General features: G+C 35.7%; 1 protein-coding gene across 4 annotated transcripts in view; it reads left to right on the top strand.

Annotated features, from left to right (window-relative positions):
• LOC127278418 (dachshund homolog 2) overlaps positions 1-24,659 on the top strand; it is a 188,963-nt gene that overhangs the window by 67,491 nt on the left and 96,813 nt on the right. For 3 of the 4 annotated variants that reach the window (XM_051300148.1, XM_051300145.1, XM_051300147.1), the window contains 3 exons: positions 1,736-1,866; positions 14,572-14,779; positions 16,307-16,375. In XM_051300148.1, the coding sequence (XP_051156105.1) occupies positions 1,736-1,866; positions 14,572-14,779; positions 16,307-16,375 (408 nt within the window). Of the gene's footprint in view, positions 1-1,729; positions 1,867-14,571; positions 14,780-16,306; positions 16,376-24,659 lie in introns of all 4 variants that reach the window. The other variant, XM_051300146.1, reaches the window with a different exon arrangement.

The following is a 24,659-nucleotide window of genomic DNA, read 5'->3' as shown; positions in this document are numbered from 1 at the left end:
TCGAAGCTAAGCGGTTTAAGAGATCAACGCTGGCATAACCGGCCGTCTGAGAATTGTCTGGAAATCTCGCGTGTGTGAGAGAAACACCGCAGAGGGACAGAGAGAAAGAGAAGATGATCACAGCTAGGGAGAAAAGAGAACGCGCGAGAATTCATTCGTGGGTTCAAGAGAGAGAGAGAGAGAGAGAGAGGAGAGAGAAAGAGCAAGAGCACTGTCAGTGCACTCGAGTGGCAAAAGCCAAGAGAGGCGAACGCGGTGCTGAAAGAGTAAGATGGAAAGACGGGATGAAAAATTAGATTTACAAATCTGTCCCGACTACTATGAGATTGCTCGCTTACGATGCGCAGCGGTGCTCATTTACAAAGATTTCCTCTGATAATAATAAATTTTATTAAAGATATAATCAAGTTTGATATACTTTTAGTTTTAATCAAAAAAAAAAAAAATTGGAAGAAAATCATATTGAAATAATTTGATTTAATTGTCGAAACTCTCTTCCTCTGGCAAAAAAAAAAACCAATAAAATTAGTCCAGGCAAATGAAAGTATTCCTATACTTTAAAGTCGGCAAATTACACAGAAAAACATACGTATACGTGTCACTTACATATTTCCGCTGTAGGGCGGTATAATTAAATAAATTAATTAATTATTGAAACTGACCAAAATTGCATATGAAAGAGAACTTTTAATTTCCAAATGGAAGTTGCGGTATCTTGTGAACGCCTTCTGTTATGAAAAATGAACCAACTTCTCTTTTGATTTGCCGCTTCTTCGGTTAGATTTAGAAATTTGGAGGATGAATTCCAAGGTGTTAATTTGTCTATATTAAATTGTAGGGCATCAAAACAAAGAAATTCGTCAAAATTCTTAATTAAACTACAAGGAAAGAAAATCTATAAATTTTCAAATATGTACAAATTGTGGGATATAAATTTGTTTTAAAAAAAAAAATAAAATTTTCGATTAAGAGCAAATATATATAATTGAAATTGTAACTGCAGTAATTCATATTTCTGGACTCTAATCTCCAAAGGACATCTAACAGTGAAAGGAACAGGCTTTATATATCGGAAATTGGCCAATTAATTTTCCACAGATTTGAGTAATGATTATAATCCATTATATTTGCAATAACAAAATTTGACATTTGCAGAATCGTTATCCCACACATAAATCTGCGGATGTATTTTCCTCTGTATATAATTTCTATATATATCAAAACTAGTTTTTGATTTAATTTTAATATCGCCTATTTATATTTGCTTGCTTTATTCAAAAGTCCTTTCTCGAAACGTTCGCACGATCCAAATATAAACTTATTTTTAGAAATTGTCGGCAGTATATATCAATCATCGAATATTGTCTTCTGCTGTATATAATATGATTCTCATTTTAAAATGCTCTCGACATTCATACAGCTTCTGACTAATTTTTAAATAACTTTTAGTTATATTACACTGAGAAAAAAAGGTTTGATTTTACCAACTGTATTTTAATTTGGAAGAACCAAAAATTTTTTTTTTGAAAGAAACATAAAATTTAACATAAAATGTTTTGTTGTTAATTCATACCTTTTTCTAAGTGTTTATATATAAATGAAAAAGTGACAATTTGGTCAGATTTGATTGAGTGTTGAAAGACGATAATTTTAAATCGCGATTCTCGGGGTAAAACTTTACCTCGATGACAGGTGTCTCTAACCACAGTAACTCTCTACCACTGTACAGCTCCAGGCCTGGAAGACCACCAAAGAGAGCATCTGTTGGTCTCAGTTTGACGGCAAATCATCTCGCAGCGGCTGGTCATCATCAGATGAAGAAGCATCGTTTGGACAATGGCGAATACTATGAAAATGGACATCTCGGTGAGTTTTTTTTTTCAATCACCTCTAAATTCTATATTTAATTCGATTTTTATTGAAATATGTTTTTATTTTAAAAGACGCATAAAATTTTAAAAAGACGCGTGTACTAAAATCGAAAAAGGGGTTAGAAGGGTTTTATGTTGCAATCGAAAGGGCACGTGATTTCGTGAGGACATGCATATACATACAGCTCTCTTGTATATACTATATATATGTGTAAACGTATGTAACGCGATATGGTAAACCCTCTTGATTACTACCATCCGTATATAGACTGCTGGCGCACCGACACACCGTGACCCCGGCAATCAATTAATTAGAGGAATCAAACACACTTGGAGTGAGCAAATTAACTGCAACTGCACTCTCCGCTGTTGCGGCCTGCGGTGTGCGTTTCACTTGGTACTCGATATATATGCGCACATCGAGCATCCAGCATGGAATGCTCATTCATAGATGACACACTGCCAGTTTGTTACCAAACCACAACATTGCGCTTTTGCCATTAATGAGTTATTCAATCAAACAGTAAATAGACTTCAATTTTCCCTCTTTGAAATGACATCGTTAAATCTCTCAAATTGTTTACTCTATTGATCAGCAGTAAATTTTGAGAATGGCAAACAGTTTTCCAAAAAGTATTATTAAATGTTCTTTTAATTTAAAAATACTTGGATTAAAAATGATCGAAAAAGAAACGTAGCGCCACTTACGAGGCGTATTTTCAAAGTGTTCGTTCATTTTTAGCTGCAACAATAATTTTTCTTTACGATTTTTGTTGTCCGTGCAATATTTCTAATCCACTGTATAGGGGTTATAAATTAAAAAAAAAGACAAAATTTTTGACATAAATATAGTTATAGAGGCACCATCCTCACTTGTTGTTTATTTTACCGACAAATACGTTTGCGCAGCGTATGCTCACTAATTTAATACCATTGGTACATGGTGTAAACGTTGAAACTGTGTAGGCAGTTAATTACGGTTAGGCGGTAATTGTATAATTGTTTTACGTTTCGTATACACTATATGTGTTCTCATGAACCAGCTTGTTTATGATCTCGCCAACCACAATATTAATCAGAAAAGCGAATAATTTTCTAAAATTTTGAATTGGTAGAAAAAATTTATATTTATACGCGCGGTATGAAAAAATTTTCTTTAAACACATATACGGGAGCGATAATTTAAAAAAGAGTTTTTCATCTACGTCGCGTGGCCGTATATTGGAAACAGTGGGGTCGAGGGGGATTTTAGTTTTTTTTTTTTTTTCAATTTTGTCCGGCAGCGTGAACGCCATTTCCCATAATGCAATTAATAAACTCAATAAGCGAGATCGGATCTCGATTTCAACGTGTACATCCATTCGGTACTCGATGCACAATGGACTACACAATAGACCATAGATACGTATCTATGTTGTCTCTCTCTCTATATATATACGAAATTAAAAGTGATGAGAAAAATAAATATCCGTCGAGTCGGGGTAAGAAGATTGAGGGTGGATTGTTTAGTTATCGGCGCGTGTATGACATCGTTCACAATGCTTCTCAAAATTATCCCGTTTATGGTCATTATATATATATGTTTTCCTAACTATAACTCGTAATTATATTAAGTGCTATATTTATTTCGATTATCACTTGTTTAATTAGCTGCGGCTTTTTTTATTTCATCGAGAAATTTTATCTTCTTATTCACATTAAGAAATTCTGTTCATCGTTTCCCTGTAAGAATTTCAAGATTTTATGCAATTTTTTTTATTCAATCAACTAAATGCATAATGGCAAAATGATATTTTCTCTAACAAAAGTTTTAGTGATAACAATTCCTGCACGCAATAATAAAAATAAAAGAATTATGATCTTGTTCTCATTTTCGCGAAATCCATAAAACAATTCATATACCTCGCATGTTAAAGGGAGTGAAAATTGTTGTGATCGTTGACAAAACGAACTATTCTCACGTATAAAAGCCGACAAACGACATTGAGGCGACGTCGAGGTACTATTAGTTCATGGTTTTATTAGTCCATGGTCTGGCTGACCTACGACCACCAACAGTTAATCAATGCTTTTATGAGCATTCGCGCTTGCCAGGACCTAGTCACTACCGACCAACCCACCGCCCACGTGCGCGCTCAAACGAACATAACTGACAAACAGGATCGCAGTGAATTCGTGTTATAAATGCGTCCCCCCCCCTCCTCATCCCTCCCCGCAAACCAGCGCACATCCAATATTGAAATTTGACCAAAAGTCGACTAAAGCCCTCTCTCTGCGTTGGTAGCTTTATATATATGTTCGGCGTGAACCTATTCGTTAAACGGCTGATTATGTTCGCGAACAACGTCTATTAGCCAACGTAATGTCATCCGAACGAATTGCGACGAGTAAATATAATTAAATCGCGATGTCGATATTTTTTTTTTTATCCGCTATATATCCGATTCATTACACCTTCTTTCATATTCATATAGGAATTATTTTTTAATCCAGTCTTTTTTCGTTTTTAATCTTCGTTAATTGAGAGGGATTTTTGAACATAATTTTTAAAAATTGTTTTAGAAATACAGGTAGTAATATTTTTTCAGATCATAGGAAATTGTGACTTTTTTTAGGAAGCACCAATTGGTATTTTAGGCTCATTTTAGTCATAATTTGCAAATTTTGAAAAAAAATTTTCAAGGTTCGGTAAAGTAATTTACTTACAGTTAAAAATATAATTCTTCTAAAGGAAATAGTTGACATGTGTCCCCTTAGTAATTTTACATCAAGAAGATATGAAGCGAAATAGTCATTTATGTCCTTAAAATTGAATATAATCAACGATTTAAGTCTTAACTTTGTGTTGTGAGATATAAAATTAAAGAGGATGTTAAAATTAATTGTGATTACTGCTTTTGCAGAAAGTCATCTACTTATTACTAGCAGCTCAGTCCAGGTAATGAACATATTTCATGCGCTTTGAAATATAGCTGAGCGAGTTAATTTCTGTTGCATTTCACTGGCGTCGTCATCAATCTAGAACTGCGCGGCCATTCTCTCTTTCTCTCTCTCTCATTGTAAACGACCCTGGAAATGATGATTCGTTAATAACGATCTTCTCATATTGGCGTTGAGTCTTCGCGGTCTCGTTAAAAAGGCAGATAGTAAACGTCCTCGAAAGTTCTATATACTTATATATATACTCCTCCAAGTGTATTTCTTGAGATATCTTGTCCTGGCGCATTGCAAGAGGATTCTTTTTAAATTTTCTCGTTAACCGGATGCGAAAATCAACTAATCAACTAGTGTGTGTGTATGTATATATATACAGGTAACCGGCGTGACGAAGCGAAAAAAGAAAAAGAGATTGGCGCGAAAGAAAGAAGGCTAAGGGAGAAAGAGATAGTCTACATGGGATAGACCCTCGCGCTATGTAAACACGGCTTCCCGATATGCGGTGCAGCACACGCGCGTCATCACTCGTCAGACAGCATGAAATTATGAGCGCATGTTTTTGTTGGACTCTGTTTTCAATAAAGGGGCCAAACATTATTTTGTCAGTTAATCATTGGAAGTTGCTTCCCAGTGGGCGGCAACCATATTCTTTATACAAAGTATTTTTCACAGCGACACCACGCCATATTGCGGACAAAATTAGTATATATACTACTATTATCAAATAAACAAAATGGTCGCTCCAATATGGCTGAAATTATTTCGTGCGACAAATTTTTTTTTTAACAATTTTAATTATGTGCATATCGAACGGCCTTGCAGATAGCGCACGAGAATCGTGTGGTTACGATGTGCTTCTGTTTTCTAAATCAAGTTTCATAATTAATGAAATTCACTGGGGAGATGAAAAAATTCTTTAGATAGAAACCTCACGATTTCGTGTGTGCGGCAATGAGTTTACAAATACAGAGAGAAAAGGTCGCACACGACACTGTCGGTGCGGGCACTTTATACGATTAACACGGCAACTTTGCGGCTGAAGATTAATGCAATATTAATGTTCTAAATGTCCAACATAACCGCCGGATTTCGAGATTAACCGCGTGGACAAAATCGTCGTATTCTGTTGTGCGGCGCGGGCGAGAACTTCCAACCCTTGTGGAATTTTCAACCCTGTGGTTGCGAGGATTACGCGTTCGCGATTCATTCCCCCCCCCTGACATTGAAATTTACACGCGTTTGAAAACAATACCTATGGAATGTGTTCTATACGATATTCTTTCAGTTCGATGATTTTTATGTATATATAATGAACTCTTGTATTGTCTCTCTTGTGGATTTGAAAAATGTAAAAATGATTTTCGAATTTCGCTAATAATGACTATTATAAAAGTTATATATAGTCTTTGTAATTCTACCTTAGGGTTATATCGACAATTTTTTCTCATCATCAGTGTTACAATCAAGGCTTGATTATTTTTACGAGAGAGGTAAAATAAAAGCTGTGCAAATTAAAGCAAAAAAAGAAACACACATTCAAACCTCTTCATTTTGGAAACATGGCTTTTTAATAATGCTCCTATGGTCCTTAAATCAGGCCCGGTGGAATTTTCGCATTTCACGCTTTTTATCTCAGCTCCGAAGCAAATGAAGATATCAAACGTCGACATTTCGTTCACTTTTGATTCTGAGAAAAATATAACCCTTTGTGGTAATTTGTATTACTGCAGACGCATATAAACTCGGTTTCTTTTTATTCCACGAATCATTTTTTGTCTTCATTTGCTTTTCACTTCCCACTTGATTAAAAAATAAAAAATAGAATGTTTCGTTTTTGTTATCATTCAAAAAAAAATCTTTTAGGAAAAAAAACCTGGAGATTCCATAAATATAAGAATAATTTGAAAAATGAAGAGGAATCATTTATTTTCCACCCTTCATGTACTTTTTTTTAACCCCCTTTTTTTTCTCTCGTATACCTTTGGAATGGTTGATGGACATAGTGTGGAAAGTGAAAACTCAATGGGCAAGTGTTGGCAATTTCCTGTGATTAAAGCTCTGGGGCTAATTGGCCAAAAAATCTGTACAATTTCCATCCCCTTCGGGGAACGACGTTCTCTCAGCAATGGCGCGCGGTAGAGTCGACAATTTACTCGTTAGCGGTTTCGGCCGCGAAGCCACCACTCAATTAACTAGTGAATTAACCATCCCTCTAATTCGTATACACGCGAGTTGCTTTTATTATTGTAATTCACACTGTTTTTTATTTTCCTCTCTCCCTTGTGTAGTGACCGTAAGCGTGAAAGCTCGTTGGCGGAAAAAAAAAAAATTGCAAAACAGAAAGGAAAAGCTTTATTCTGATTTGACAAGAATAAAAATATCGTTCTTTATCTTAAAAAAAGTTAACTGCTACATCTATAATGAAAATTAATTGCTATTTTATTAATATATTTAAAATTGTATTGACAATTCTGCAAGTGGCAACTATGAAAGTAAAGTGTAATTGAAGGCAAAATGGTGGAGGTCAGTGGGTCAGTAGAATGGAGATTGGTTCCTGTTCGTCTATGGGAATCTTTTTGTCCGGAAGTCGTGAATATATATACGAATGGGCGGAGAGAAAATGAGGCTCTCTCGCTTTTATGTATATAGATACATTCTCTTTATTTTAATTACCGCATAAAACGATAAACAATGCCCGCAGATGCTTCGTTTATACAATGTTAGTAGAACACGTAGTACTGTATACCGTGGGCCACAAACTCGTTGTTCTAAAATCGCTCAACAGTTGGACTCATATGGCGCATCAAAGGACATAAACCTGTCCGCCATAAAAACTTCATAAACGTTTCGCAAAAGCTTTACTGCGTCTACGTACACGCAATTCCATATAGTGTTTGTTCTTTTATTTTCATCCTTGTTAGTTTCATCCTTCCAGGTCGCGCAATTCGAACTTTTAAGACAGGCCATTTCAGAAAATATTGTATATATAAATAATAAAATGATATATCCAATAATGGAAACATCTTTTCTTATATATTAGAATCCCTATCCGGATGTTTAAAAACTCCTACAAGGATATTTGATCCGGGGTAAAAATTATGATTATTTTGGAACATCCTAATTTCTCCGGACTAAATGATAGAGAGCTGCGATTTTTAGAAATCTGCAAATTAGAAAAATATATTTTGAAAAATGGATAAAGATCCAAATAAATTGTCTGCTTTTTTTTAGAAAAGGAGATCTTGTGAGTCTCTTTTTGCGGTCAGTCTTGAACTCCAATATATCGGATGAAACCAGAGAGTATCTTTTATGAAAGAGAAAAAGAGAGAGAGAGAGATCAATCGAACCGAAGAAACAAAATCAGGCGCCGTCTCTGCCCCCTCGTCCCTAAGAGATAATAAAAATCCGTGGGCATTGTACGATAAAGAAACCGGTATACCCGAAGCCATCTCTGTCAGCGCTTTTGCAGATATATACAAAAGTTGCCCCCATACCTGCGCGCTCCTATATTCAGCCAAGTCAGTCGGAAGATATTAATAACAAAATATGATATAATGGGAGCATCCCCTGTGAAATACAATACAATGTTTATGCACCGGATTAACCAATGGTCGATCAAGATGAGGTAGAAGTAGCGTGTGGCGAAGAAAAATTGTCCAACAGTTCTGGAGATTTTTTTTTTTTCGAGGACAGATGGTTCGAAAACCCGCGGGTTTTTTAATTTTTTCAAGGGGGATATATTTGTGATTAGTATGATTCTATTTACGTTTTATATAATTCAGAAACGTAGTAATTTTCTTATTTACTTACAAAAATTTTGTGCCTTGGGGCAAATTATCGTCGCGAATGCAAACTTCCACTGTAGTATTATCTTTTCTTTTTCGCATCTGCCGAAAGTGTAGTTTCGATTTAAATTTTAGATCGCAGTATCGCACGACTAGCCTTTATATTATCTTTGGATTTCGAAATCAGATAATATCAAAAATTCTGCGCCTGCGGCAATATGCGAATTCACTGCATTATCGAAAATGAATCATTCGAAAAGAAGAAAAATAATAGTTAATTTTTTTTTGCATTCTACATTGGAGTAGAATTTAGATAACCAAAATATGGAATATATGCTACCTATAATATGGAAAAAAACGAATTTGAAATTTTCTGTTTCTGCCTCCTTTTTTTAAGAAACTTATTTTTAATAACTTGCCTAACCTGTATATTACTAATTGAGATATCGCGAATGTGCGCACTCAAGGATTATCTATTAAATTATGATATCGAAAATTAATCGAAGTACTTACATTGGATTACTCTATACTGATTATCTTCTGAATTAGTGGATCGACTAATGTGACGCTAAAGAAAATAACTTATGTTTAAAATAGATTAAAAGTTCTTTATTTTAATTATGTAAAATTAAAATCAATTTTCAATGATTGAAAATAAATTCACCTAAGACGTGTGTCAACGATCTTTTAGTATGTATATAAAATGTATGTACCCACTTGGATAGCGGACAAGAATGACGAAAGTAGTGACGGCGGGTATATAGGGGTGGGAAAGCAACGAGGAGATTGTTGAGTACAAACTACGAAGAGTGTAAATAATACTAAGGCCAATTGTGGGCGTGGCTGACAGAACTCTAAAAACCTTCGACTATATATCAAAAGGTTTACTGCCCTTGGATGATGCTCGTGCGAGGAGCGACTGTCTCGAAACGGCGGCGCTCGAGAAGAACAAATACTGTACGTATGTTCGACGTGAAAGAATATAGAGGGAGGTGAAACGAAGTAACTGAAGAAAGAGGGGAAAAAAATGAAGATGAGGAGTGTAGTGCGAAACACAATTTCTCGTACGTTATTGTCGTTTATATGGTTCAAGAAAGAAGATTGGTTGCTTCTTTTGGTGAGTCTTCGGTCAGTCCAGCTTCTATTTATCGGCCGTAAGGAACCTATGTCTCAATATCACGTTGCCAATATGAAGGGAGGAGAGAGAGAGAGAGAGACGGATAGATAACGGTGAGAACGGATGAAGTAAAGGATCCTTGCACATGCCCAAGGCATCGGACTTGACTCTCCACTTTCACGAGACTTAAAGTTAGAGACTCTCTGTTTCTCTCTTACTCTTTCTCTCTTTTTTCTCTCTTTCTCTCTCTCTCTCTCTACTCTCTTTCGATGGCTGGCATTGCTGCTCGAATAGTTGGCTGGCCTGCTGGCTGACTGGCCGCTCGGGGTCCCGATTACTTGAAAAACCGGATTCCTCGTGTGCGAAACTGTGTTTCCCGTGTTTATGTAGCGATACACGACCGCCCCTACACAAAAGCAGCGACTCCTATGCACACGTGCATCCGCGATTTCTGTCTCGCGATATACCAATAGATTCACCGTGTACCGCCTTTTACTCCCTCTTGAGAGACGCTATTTTCCTTAAAGAAAACAAAAATCATCAATCCAAATTATATTAATGTTTCTAAATTCATAAAATTCAATTCTTGGAATGCTAGATAGAATTCTTATAGTTTTATTTATCCATAACTATAAGAATTCAGTAATATTTCACTGAAAAATTAGTAGAGTTCGTTTTACTGATTAAAACAGTGAAATCTGTTTTACCGATTAATGATAATATAAATTTAACTATTTAACAATGAAGTCTGTTTTACCAATTAATGGTAATGCAGATTTGCCTGTTTAACAGTGAAATCTGTTTTACCGATTAATGGTAATGCAGATTTTACAGTAAATCACTAACAATTCGAATGATTTTCAGTGAATGTGCCAGAATTTTAGTGAAAATGTCACTGAAATGAATCAGTTGGTTGCCTGCTATTTTATAAATAAAATATACACAAATATATTTTCATCTGATTTCGATAGTAAAAAAAAAAAATTTCTTGTCAGTTGCAAACAAAATTTTGTAAATATTTTTTCATAACAAATTAGTTAAATTTTAATTATAATTAGCAGAAGCTCGAAGTGGATAATTAATGTCTATTTAAAAGACGATTTCGTTATGGTTTCATGAAGATATAAAATTGCAGTAAAGATCGTTTTGCTGTACCAGGGCTAAATTAGTATTTCATACTTGATTAAGCCGTAACTATACATATTAATATAAATTATAATACATCAGTTAAAATAAGTTGTAATAATTTTTTTCTTTAAGGAAAATATGTTGCAAAAAACCATGATTAAATTTACTCGAGGAAGTTGTAACTTACAATATCAACTTTGTTGACAAAAAATTGAAATTAATTAATATTTTATACCTTGTCTTCGGGAAAATATAGTAAATTTTTTTTTTTTCATTTTAATATTATACTAAATCAATATTCTTGTTAATGAGCCATCTTCAAAAAAAAAAATTTAATTTCTTTGTATTAAATTTATTATAATTATTATAATAATAATTATTATTTAGTGTTTCTAATAATTATTTTTCCAAAGGTTTGAAGATTATTTTTTTTTTGTTAATTAAAACGTTATGAACAATTGACACACGATTATATCTCTAATCGAAGGGACACAAAAGAAAATATTTTCCGCGTAATTTACTTCTTTTACCGTTGAAATTGATTTGTTGTTTATATATATACGATTAAGATTCATTGGTGCAAGGAAAAAATAGGCAGAGATTTTTTTTTTATCTTATATAGATTCTTACTTCATCGCATCGAAGAAAAAGGGAATGTAAGTTGAGTAAAGTGGCTAGCAGACGATGAATTTTGGGCAAAGGCTTACTCTTCATCCGTTCATCTCTCGACTCTTTCCTCTCTTTTCTCGGTTCGATGAGCCAGATTTAATCCCTTTAGGCTGTCCGAGCACCTACTTCTGTTCTCTTCTACATATATATAAAGCTTTGTCGCGTAAAAATTTACAAAAATTTGTAAATTTTTTTACCAAAAAATCTTTTTTGAGAATTATTGATTAATCAGGGAAAAAGATATATCAGTAAAATGCAAGTATTACTATTTTTAAATTATAATGGAAATTTGTTTTAAAGCAAATATAAATCCGCGAGAGAATGATGAGGACAAATTTCGCGCAAGAGTATAGCGGAAATGTTTTATTTATTTATTTTTTTGTTTTGCAATCTGCATACAAATTTACAAATCTTCTGCGAGTCTCACTGGCACTCGCATATATGAAGGGGCAAATTGCCGGTTTCGCTTTTAATAACGAACCTTGCGAAGAGCCACACGTAAGTTCAGTTCAGTTTAGAGAATCCAATATGCGTTTCTTTAGCAGAGAGAAAGAGAAAAAGGCGGGTGTGTTCACGCGATATGCCGCCGCATTTGCGTTCACGACGCAGTTTTGCAATTTTTAACGGATGGTTTATAAATGCACAACTCGGAAAGAGCGCCAGTATTACTAAATCTACAATCATCGCGGTGCAAGGAACAACAACCGGCAATAATTTGCAAACAACTATATATATATATATATATACCCATATACTCCGATTTATATTTGTGTATGTGTTTCGCAAAAACTGCTCTGATTATTATTAAACAGAAATTGAAATGAGAAATTAAATTATTTAAATCAATATTTTGTTCCTAATTAGAAAATTTATTATCCAGTCGAATTATAATGGAAATAATTTCTTCATACTGATTTTAATTAATTTTAACCTGAAATACATAACCTATCATTTTGTGAGCGAAATTTACAGATTCCTATAAGTAGTTTATTTAACTGGAATGTTAATATTCTTTTAATTGTAAATTTGTGGGTATTCTTCCAAGAAAGATGCTCGAAGCACGAAGCTATTTTGTGTAATATATTATGTGTGGTATGACAGTTGAAACGATTGTCATTTGAAGCGAATGTGGCCCGTGGCAGTATTCCGGTTTTATCTTTTTTTACCTACGCGAGAAATAGGTATAAATGTATATACAATATGAAGCTTGAGATAGAGAAGGCGAGTGTGCCTATTCATTATAAATTATCTAAATAGCAGTGATTTCGGCGGACCGGCTGGCCGTTTGACGAGTAAGTGGCGGGTTCGAGAAGCTACGGTCGTTGCCAGTGGCTTTCAAGTTCCGACGTTCCTCTTTGAAATCATTCATTTGAAAAAATATCCCAACTTTTCCCATCTTGTGAACCACTGACATAGACGGCCCATGACCGACCCTAAAATTGGACTTATTACAACTTATAGAGCGCGATTTGAACGCTCCTCTCAATAACATACATTATCCCCAATCCATATGATTTAATGAAATCCCTCTAAACTCTCCACTTAAGCTCGAGTTCTTTTCGCGTATATATATCTCTATGTTATAGCTGCCTCTGTAGGTACGTGCCAAACGTTTACATTTATAGCTCCCACATATATTTAAAAAAAAAAAAATGGAGAAACGGTCCAAGAAATTTGATGCATATATTTTTTTGTCGAGGGGGGATTAGAAAACAACAAAGGCTGATTGCATTTATTCTTTTTTTCTAGGAATTATTTTTACTACTCCATTTTTGGTCTTGATCGTTTGCGTTAAGATATATATATATATGAAATGGGAATGAATTCCTTCCAAGAAAAATATGGAATACAAGAAGAAGAACTTTAGCTCTCCAATCACTCTCCAAACTCAAAAGCCGAAAGCCAAATGCGAGCGATAAAATACAATTAAAGCTAAAGACTGAACCCCCTCTCGCTTCTACGGCTGATCCCCCCTCACGCCTTGTAACCCCCCTTGCTAGCTGATGAGGTGACAACCCATAATTATACAGACCGCTTTCTGTCTGGCTTTGACTGCAGTGGCATGCAGGAGATCTCTTCGAGATGGGGGCTTCCATCATCCTATACGCGAAATCTCCACCGCATTATCTTCTCCTGTTTTTTCGTCCTTTCTTCTTATATACCATCTCGCAACCAAGATGGACGTTTTGGCATAGTAGTCGATAGTGTCAAGAGTTCAAATTTCTTATTCCATATCAAAAATTATAGTAATTTGTATTTTTTTTTTTCTAAATTATTCCTTGCGGTATATATGCAAGGAATTTATTAAGGGATATATAAGATTGAAAAAGTTGAGATAACACGAGGAAGAATTGAATTTTCGACGCCCCTCACACACGCTTCCTTCTTGTATAGAGGCAGAATATACATATATATATATATATACGATAGGCGGACCGCGGGAGGAGCATTTCCGGATTTCAGTGAAATCGGGCGGTTGCAAACCGGGGATAAAGAGCGCTTTTGTGGACTTGATGGATCGCCAGCCGCTTAACCAAATATCAATCACAAAGCGCGCAGTCTCTGCATATAATCTGCACGCTGATTTTGAAACCGGCGCGCGCGTGTTTGCCAGTCGACTTAGCTGTGATGTGCAAGCTTCGCTTTTGGTGATGGATCCGCAAAAGGCGAAAGTATATATATCTAATAATAAACGATGGAAAAAAAAGGGAGAAAGAAATAGAAAGGAGGGAAAGAGAGAGGAATCAAATCAAAAAGTCTTTGCCGCGTGCTAGGAATATGAGAGTTCGATTTGTGATTCTTATGATGAAAGTTGTCATTTATCCATAGAAGATTCGCGGTGATAATGTATGCGAAGACACGTTTTCTGATCGACATTCCCTTTCGTAAACAGACATGCGATATCACGACTGTGTCATTTTTCATAACGTATATATCTCGATTTCTTGACAACAATTTTTTTTAAAAAGTTTCGAATTGAATCTTATATATCTAATCGAAATTACTGTAGATAAAAAAATATATATAGTTTGAATTTTAATTTAAAATTTTTTTTTGTTTACAGACATGCCACGAATGGAGAAATCTCCCTTGCTGGCGAACGGATATAATCATCCACCGACGCACCTCACCCAAATGCAGTTCATGCAACTTGGCCATCCAATTGCCGGTCATGCCATTCTGTCATCGGCGAGCTTATCTCAGCAACTTCATTCTCGTGCAGAGCAGGGCCTTAAGGTCAATCCGAATATACCCATGGAAGTATTTGCAAGGTAAGTCGACAATTAGGCACTAAAAATTAATTCTATTTGTAAATAAAATTTTCCCTTTCTCCATTTGTCAAAAAGATGAGAATAGATATATATCGTATTGATGATCGCGCGCGATAAATGTTGGGCTAAAATTTTAACGACGAGGAGAATCGTAAACGTCTTCGCAGGATATGGTTATGGTAGTGTGTGTATATATACGTATTGAGAAATTGGATTTATTTGTTTTAAGTTCTTTGTTCAGTCAACGTTAAGGCTAACACACTGGGCAAGAAGGGTCGTGTAAGTTCAGGGGGCGCTGTGAGGCGAGGCCAAAAGAATACAACTTTAAGAGGATTTCAAGAGACTGCGAAGCCGTGGAAATCCGAAGGGGTCTTGGTAGCGCTTGATCTCTCTTTCTCTTTTTGCTTCTAAGTCTGTTTTCTTACATGTTCCTTGCTCTTGGCTCATTTACGCGGGGTTAGGTTACCTTTTCACTGACAAGGGGAAAGGACAACTCGATCCTTTTTTTTCCAACTCTCAGAATTTATACTTTTTTTTTCGTTTTAACCCTCTGACTGTTTTCATTTAAAATCGTTTTTATTTGGACTGAATTAGAAGGCTTAGTACAATTTCTTTATTCTTCGGCTCTTTCAAAATGATTCAAGATGGACTCGAATTTACAGTGTGTCACGCGCTTTGCTATTTGTGTGAATTTCAACATGTACGCGCGCTTACGTATACAATAATACGAAGAAGGCGGCACCGCACGTTCCGCATTATGATTTCAGCGCTTTGCTTTTAATTAAAATGCAAATCTATCGCTCCAGAGAAGCGAGAGATCGGGAGGTAAGACGGATTACGTCTGGGGGCGCCACGACAAACACCGGAATATGATTAATTCAACGCAACCCCATCCTGCCTCACTAACACACAAATAATGTTACCATCGCTATCGTCAACTGGATTTTGCCTTTCCTTTTGCAATATGATAGTCCAGTGTCCATTTGCCCTTTTCGATACTTGTTATTTACACAAGGTAAACAGATTCTAATTTTCAAATCCTCTTTTTTCCCAGTAAGATTTTAATAAAAATGAATCATTTTTATCGATTAATTTCAACTTTATATTAAATTTATAGAAGCAAAAGCAGTATTTTTTTTAGGGAAGAAAATCGTGTAAACAGTCTTAATGATCATCCTCGACTTCTTATTACAGATCAATGACACTCATACCCGCTCTTGACATTTTTTTAATCAAAGGACTTCAAAGTACTCTCTCTCTCCTCGGCTGACAGCCTAGTCGAGACGATCGAATCAAAGGATACATCCGAAAGATGAGACTAAATACCGAAGAGATTCTTAATCATCTGCTGACTCGTTTCGTCTGCATTACTTGCGCCGTGTAAAAGGCACCTTAATTACTGATCCGGCATATAATCAATGTCCCCTCTATTTATCTAAATTCTTTATCATCTCAATCTTTCTAATGTTGTTCCTATAATTATTACATTCATCTTTTTTAATTTTCTCTATTTAAATTTTTTTTCAGGTCCGTTGGTGGTTTGACGTTGGACAACTGCAGGGGACTTTACGAGGACTTCGCCAAACATTATGAAAGGTAGGAAGCAAATTTTTCAAAAATAAATATATCTTTAAATAGTATTAATTTTTGGCTGATGTGGGTGGCTTTTTTTTCTCTCGATTTTACCGAGAAAAAAAAATTGATGCGATCAAGCCAAAAATGTAAACAGCACTATGCGTATATATACGGGAATGACATCGATAGACTTCCGATAAATCAGCATTACCGTCAACATCGAGTTTCCAGTTGCACGGCAAGTTGAGTCCACGTCCTGACGCACTAATTCCAACATGATTTGTATTGTGCGGGGAAAACCCTGCGACATCCACAATCATCCCCGTGGCTTTCTGTCCTTCGTGTGTGCATCGCGGGTCACGGGGTTTCCCGTGATCCTGACCACTTGTCACTTCACGGAACGCAGATCATTGTCGCGACGTGCTCGTCCATCATTCTGGGATTAAAGCATTTGAAACACGTGACACTAGCCTCGCTCTCATTTTTTCTAAACAATTTAAAATTTTTCAATAATATTTATTTCTTTCAACGTTGTTTTATAAGTGGAATTTGATACTATTTTTCCCTAAGGATAGTGAGTCCCACCGCTGTCACTGACAACGAAAACTTTTTATATAATGAATAGAAAAACATAGTTACTAATGTTTTGAACATTTACCAAAGCAAACACATCATTTAAGGGAAAAATAACCGAGGGTTAAGATTGTCAAGCAACATAAAGGTATTATAAATAAAGTGAGAGTGAGTTGGCAAATTCAAAAGTCGAAAACGCAAAAGGGGTGAAAGTTGACACTTGGGTCAAAATGTAATTTCCAATTCAAAGGCAATGACCACTGGCAAGCGTCCTCCTCACTCCTGCTTTCTCTATTTGCTTTAATACCCCCGCGCGCGTTGGCTTCGTCAACCGGACAAACGCGTATTGTGATTTTAGCCTTTGACTGGTCGCCGCGTTCGATGGATCGGTATAGGAGGGTGGGTCGTACGATATGAGTAAAAGGGGTGCGAAGGGATGGACGAATGAACACCGTGAATATTCATGCGAAGAGCCCTAGACGAAATCGGACTTGTTGCGACTGACACTGATGTAAACCTTTGTTTATCCCGCTTTCCTCCCCCTCTTATATACACCACCCACTCTCAAATCAACCTCCCTATACCAAACCCTACGGACTCATCGGTCGAGGGGTATAACCCACTATTTAACTGCGAGTTAAATTCTGATTAATTGTCGGTCCTGGGGGTTATTAATTGTTTGTCCTTTTGATTTTACAAGCAACCGGAAACCCGCGTCAGTTGAAACGATCCTTTTCCCTTGATTTTGGGATATTCGCTCGGGTTTCTTCACTACTCTAATCCCGATGATTTGTTCTTGTTAATCCAGTCGAACCCCTTTTGCCTTTGTATATACATATATATATATACGAAACAGAATCGCGAGCCCCGTTATTTATGACGTTTGCCTTATTCGCGAGAAGTTCATTTAATTAAAGTTCCCGGACAACAGCGGCTTCATTAAATTCAGATTCACGACACCGTGATATCTAAACAAATCGCTGGATAATCGAGAATAATGTTTCTTCTTATATGTTTAGCTTTAGTTAAAATTGTTTGAAATTTTCAATAGCAAAAGATAGATAAAATTATGCAGCACCTGAGTTAATTTTAACCTCTAAACCTGCTACAAAAGAAATTCACAAAAATTTGAAAATTTTTTTTTTTTTATATAAAATTTTGTATAAATGAGATGCTGTAACTAATATTAATGGCACGTCTCTTGGTAGAATGCTCGCATATCAATGTACGACTTGGCTTTCTGGGCTTTAAAATTACCTTAGTCATTCTCGCATAATTCTCGCGCATTGTCGTTTATCCCTCCCTACCTCCAAACCTTCATTTTCTCTTATCTGTATCACCCTTCGAGTCCGCAGTCTCTCCCTCTTTTACTTGACAGTTTCTTTACTTTCTCTCAGTGTGTCCATATTCTATTTTCAGAATGTCATTAATTACTTTAGCGGTAGCGTCATCAAGTTGTCTTATCGTGAAAGACATCTGCTAGTTGGAAAATAATATTCATAAAAGTTGATTCCCTTTTATAGACTCTTTTTTTTACAATCTTTATATCAATTTTACCATACATTTGAAGAAAATACGTAAGAATTAACAGCGTCAAAAATAATATCGAAAATTGAATGAAAGAAATTTTTTAAAATATTGAGGAGAGAAATAGAATAACAATTTATATGAATTTAAGTGTGAAGAGATGCGGATACGCACTAAAGTTGAATATATATGTCGACACGGTGGCTTATACGGTAGGGCCGTACGGCACACGGGAAATGCAGTTAATTTCATTCGGCGATCGCCCGTTTGATAACGCGGCAAGCGGAGTCTACTATCAGCCGCGACGCTAATTGCGTTCAAACGAACTGTCGGCACTGACACGCACACCTTAGCATAACACGCTATACATTTTAAAACCTACGTGGACTCATGTTTATACGCTTGAGCTCAAGCCGTGAAGCAAAAAAAAGAAAAAAAAATCCAACATATACGTCCACCGCATTATGATTAATACACAACAAGCAAGCATTCGACTTTTAACTCTCGTCACCGTTCACAACCTGATTTAGTCATTACCATCATCCCTTATCAAAAGACAAAAAAAGAAAAAATTAAAATCCTCTTTAATCCCCGTATACTCTTTATCATAAAATGGCCTATTAGGACAAAAACTTGTTTTGCATATTTTATTAATGGATATATTTTGATATCTTGATTTTTTAAACTGTTTCTAAATATAATACATAGGATTATACGATACATCGGAAGTATTAATTTGCTATTTATAAAAAGATTTTTAAACTTTTGTAAATACTAATTCAAATTAAGAGAGTACAAAATAATAATTAAAAAAAAATTTTTAATTACTGTAATTAATATAAATCTATGGCGTTATAATAAGTTATATAGGGCAAATTTAGCAAACATCTGTTTACTCTTGATTTTTCAAAAATTCCATCTTCATAAGAAAAGAAAATTATTGTGAAGAGATAATATTAGCCTCAAGTTTAGTTTAGCTACAACAACAACGCCTCTTTTACATTCACAATCCATATAATCATACCGCACACTTTGTATAGACCATAGTTTATATTCAAGACAACAAAGTAGAGTATAAAAAGAAGTCAATTTCGTTGTTTTTTTCTATATATCTATATATAATGAATCTCTTCACGCAATTCGCAAATTAACTCGAGAATTTTGAATACAAATTGTTAAAATTTATCCCTCATCGATTATGCAAAATTTGTCGTGACCAGTGGACATCACATGCAACAGGCCTTAAAAAATGGGAGCGCATTTAAAAGTAGTAGTTTAGAAATTTTCCAGGCTCCACACGAAATTTATATATTCTTAATAATTAGTGCGGTCGTGTTTTTTTTTTTTCTTTTTTTTTTTTTTGGCGCATTGCAAAATTCTTTGTCTGGACTGCAGCCAAAAGAGGAACTATGAACGATTCGCGTGCGAGACACAAGATTTTTTGACCGAATCATCATTTTTTTTATGATTTATCGCGCGACAAGGGTGCCATAAGGTTGAAACCTTCCTCGAATCGATTATCATCATCATCATTTTGAAAAAAATTTTAGTCTATCCTTTCGAGGAAACAGAGGTATCCTGTCTGCGATTCCGATTACGTCATATAATCGTTGATCATTTATTGATTGATGCCAAATCATTTCTTATTTTTCCTGATCAATTAGATGATAATCTTTTGTTGAAATTCAAAATTAGTTGGTTATTTATAGCTAGTGTAATAAAATTACTTTTTTTTACTCGAGTAAAGGGGAGAAATTGGATAGATGTGTCTTTCTTTTTTGTACTCTCGCGTTAAATCAGAGCGATTGAAGAAGTCTACGGGGCAATGGCGCGGGACAGATTAATGTTCGTAGCTAATGAAAAGTGATATAAAACCAGGACCGGTAGCTCGGGCGGCTTCGTGAGGTGAGCGTTAACGCACTTGTTACATCAACGGTAAATCTTTCAACTCGTAAACTTCTCTCAGGGTGCAAGCCCAACGACTTGCCTCCCAGCATCACGACAGGACGTCCTAGTTCATCTTTGCACCACTGTTTATTTTCTTTCTTTTACCGCCAACAATAGACGCGGATAGGCTCTCATCGTAAGCGCCACCTGAAAACCCCATATCTCTCTCTCTCTCTCAGAAAATATTTTTTTTATTATTTATTTTGTTAATTGCAAAATTAGTATACTTTTTTTCGAACAAAATAAGATATTAACGATAGGTAAACATTGTCTAAATGGAGTGACAGTTGAAAATTAAAAGATAACAAGGTGTGATTTTCATTAATAAGAAAAAAAAAAAAAATGTTCGTGGTAAAAATTTGACGTTTCCGGATGATTTGCGGTGTGACGACTTTTAACGAGAAAGGGAGGAAGAGTCGACAAGCAAATTATGCGAGCTATGCGAAGGAAAGTCTTGTTGTGCCAGTGTGCATTATTAGAGCACGTCACTTTAGTAACAAGGCGTCGAGTAAACTTGGGCACGCGACGTGGCAGCAACGTCTATACATATATATATATACACCATATGAGCGAAAGTAGAACATTTTTCTTAAAGTGACAAAACGATAATTAATTAAAAACATAGACCCACAGTCCCACCCACTAAACACTAATGTACCGTGAAATTTTCTTCTTCTCTCATTAGTGACGGCATCATCTTCGATTTCTCATTATATATATTTTCGAGAAAAAAAAAAATATCGCACTAAAAAACATCTGACTTTCCGACTTATTTTCCGGTTCCGTGCCTTAATGAGCTTTAAGAAATGAATAGATGTAAATTACACGATACACTTGTTTTTATCATGTTTATCTCGTGATTATTATTACTCCTAAAGTCTTATCAAGATGGCTTCCTTATTTCCATTAATGCAAATTATCATTTCTTCAAGGAATATAATCACCTTGAGATTGTATCAAGTAGAATATAGGAAGAGAAACGGACCTTTTTTTTATATATAGGAAGAGAATAACGAAATAGATGTCATGGGTAGAATTTAATTACGGCCAGGTTGGTGTCTAGCTCTAAATCAGCGAAGACGCTTTTCTTGAGAAGAGAGCTTGGAAAAGAGGAAAGGGGGATACATATATGTCTTCTCTTGCTTTTCCGTCTGGATCTTTTGCTTGAGAAAGAGAGAGAGAGAGAGAAAGAGAGATGGTCGACAGAGTGTATATCCAGACGCGGTGACTGTAGCATTGTGGTATGGCCAAGATATATTGTTATTAAATGGTCTCCCCCCCCCCCTTCGACGCAACGCACACGCCAGTATATTACACTGGGGTCTTCTCGCCTGTCGCTATATAACACGGGCCAACTCTCTTATTTATACCTACGCGACACGCGATTCTTCGCGAAACCTCTGGCGCACTTCCTCTTCTTGCGAAATAGTGGTATACTTAAAAAGACTCGTCGGGAGGTCTCTCTCGTTCTATGTGCGAGATCGATTTCTCCTTCACAAAAATAAGATTAATCTCTCCCAATTAGCTAAATATTGATTTTGAATCAAATGGGATTCAGAATTATAATCGTTATTCTTTTATATAACCTATACCTAAATCAGAGGTTAAATTTGCGTCTGCGCAAAACATACGATTCTACACAGACGCAAATTTAACATATATATCTTCAAATGATGAAGAAACGTGCTTATATATTTTTGTTTGTACAACTATATAATGATGATGGGGGTTTTCATCTAAAGTTTTCACAAGTGTGATCTATATAATATATAAAGAAGTAAATTTATTTTTTCCTCCCCATTTCTTTTCTGGATTGAAAATCATGTTATTCGTCTTTAGGTTCGCGTATACGCCGGGAGCAAATTCATGTTAGTGATGACAAATGGTTTTTAGCTTTCCGTCTGTCTTATGGAAAGAAAGTGTGTGGGTTGTACACCCGTTGAAAAAAAAAATGAGAGACAGAGAGAAAAAGAGCTTTGCAGATGCGGCGTGACTGATGGTCCCCACTTCCAGATGTACTATCCCGATACTTTTATCGCTGCTTGTTTGTTCAGCGTTGCTATACGAAATACCAGTAGTTTGTCGTTGTACATTGTGTTTTGTTTAAAGAGAAAATAAAAATTAACTCTCAGCACTTTTTTTTTTGAAAAAGCATTTAGAGAATAAATTATCCTCTGAACGAAAACAACATCGATATTAAAAAAAAATTCAATTATTAAAAAAAAATTGTTTAATTACGAAAGATGACTTTTTGTAGTACGCGTGTAATTCGTCCCGGAAATGGGCTCATGGCCGGAAGCGCAAACCTTGTTAAGAAAAACAACCGTTAATTGAATGGCAGTCGAAACACAGTGGTGCCATTAAATAAACGGACTGACGAACCTATATATGGGAGGGCAGGTTTCACTAGCACTTTTGGTAATGAACTAATATTTGCAGTGTCCATACTCGGCGCCTCCCTTTTTGTAGGGGATGCGTTTGCCCTCTCGCAGAACGGGATTCAGGTGGATAGCTAGGTGCGTACACAATCGGCCGCGTGTTATCAGCGACCCCTTGGCAAATACGCGTTCATACCCTATACATCAAAATAATTTATTTCTTTTTCTTCTGTATAAAATTATTTCTTTTTTTTTTTTTTGCTTTAGAAAAATAAATAATTTAAAAAAGAAGAAGAAGAATATTATTCTGAGTGGGATGTTGTTTGCTGCTGGTGACAGAAACCTCGAAAGAGAACGACTTCTGGTGACAAACGATCCGAGATGAAACAGAGGGGATTGGTCACTCGACAAGAATAATCGTTTTCCAATTGAAATCCAATAGCAACTCTCAAGCGCGAATTTATCTCATCTTCCCCCGTTTGAAAACTATCCATCACAATTCTAAAATGTTTTTGACATCGACAACATCTCGAATTCGGTCGTTATTATATCCTTCCAAGTTGTAGAGAAAAGACGCGCCCTTTTTGGAGGGTACAATTCCAGGAGAGAAAATTTGAAAGAATTTAAATAATATATGTCCGTTTTTTTAAAAAAAGAAAAAAAAAGTTAGAGGCGCAAATATGTCCATGGCATACACGCGCACTACGCACCACCGGTTAACCATAAATTGCGGTCGCTATAGAGGGAATCTACAATTCTAAAGCTTTCCATAAAGCACTCCAGCAAAACGCAAGGACTGCACTTTTCAAGTGCTGTGCCACCAACCCTCCATCCGTTCTCACCAACGGCATTCTACTTCGCGTTCTCCTGTTGAAATATGTAAAATCGTGTAACCTCTTCAATTTACATAGTCCGTATACATATAGTCTCTCTGCTGAATCTGCGCGGCTAATGAAAAGTGCCGTCAATTGTGACCAGTAGTCGATTAATGATACAATCAACAATTTTTTTCTTACTATATTGTAAAAAACATAAGTAAAAGAATCTTATTCGTAAAAATGTTAAAATTTTTTTTGATAAAATATAAAAACAAATTGTCCCCTAAAAAAATATTGCCAATTTTGTTTTTCTTGACGAATTATTTTTTAATTCAAGAGAGAGAGAGAGAGAGAGAAAAATAAAATTCCTTTCCGCGGTTCCCCTCTCAAAAAGGAAGCGCGGCTTATCTTTATTTAGTGTAACCACACGTTCTCGCCATGGGAAGTACCTTAAGAACTTTGTCTAATAAAACGGGAGCCATTTGTCAAGGAGCGTATCAGGCATCGCGAGCGGCTCACTCTCTTCGTGTTACAAAGTATGTATAAGCATCAGGACCAAAACATCGCGGATGATGGGAGACATCTAAAATAATAAAAGCTCCTTCTGTCATTTGTCAACGCTTCTTCTCTCTCTCTATCTTTCTCTCTCAAGACGCAAGGAACTCTCCCGTCACCTCGTAATTTCGCAATGTGGCAGCTGTGACTCCTACGGATTCAGAATTGTAACCGACTCCCTTGAATCTATTTGTACTTTAATTTTAACATCCCTTCAGGACCGAATTCTATATATGTTTCCAACACAGATCAGAGATATGATATTAAGAAAACAAAAAGAGTGTAATAATATTTTTCTCAGACTGTAAGAGGGGGCAATATTACGAGAGATGAATTTTTGTATAGCGAATCAATCGATACTGAATTAAATTATATTGTTTTTTCTGCTAAAAGAAAAAATATCTTTTTTCCGCCATTTATCTCTCACCTGAGTTGCAACAATTTTACCGTAAGAGCGCTAGTATCGCATAAGCACAATGTCACTGTTTTTTCGTTGTAGGGCGAAGG

Source organism: Leptopilina boulardi, unplaced genomic scaffold (genome assembly GCF_019393585.1).
Source record: "Leptopilina boulardi isolate dan_hultmark-lab unplaced genomic scaffold, ZJU_Lbou_2.1 LbouV2_202, whole genome shotgun sequence".
NCBI classification, from domain to species: domain Eukaryota; kingdom Metazoa; phylum Arthropoda; class Insecta; order Hymenoptera; family Figitidae; genus Leptopilina; species Leptopilina boulardi.
The sequence above is the reverse complement of the archived record's forward strand: the minus strand, read 5'-3'. Positions and strand labels throughout refer to the sequence as shown.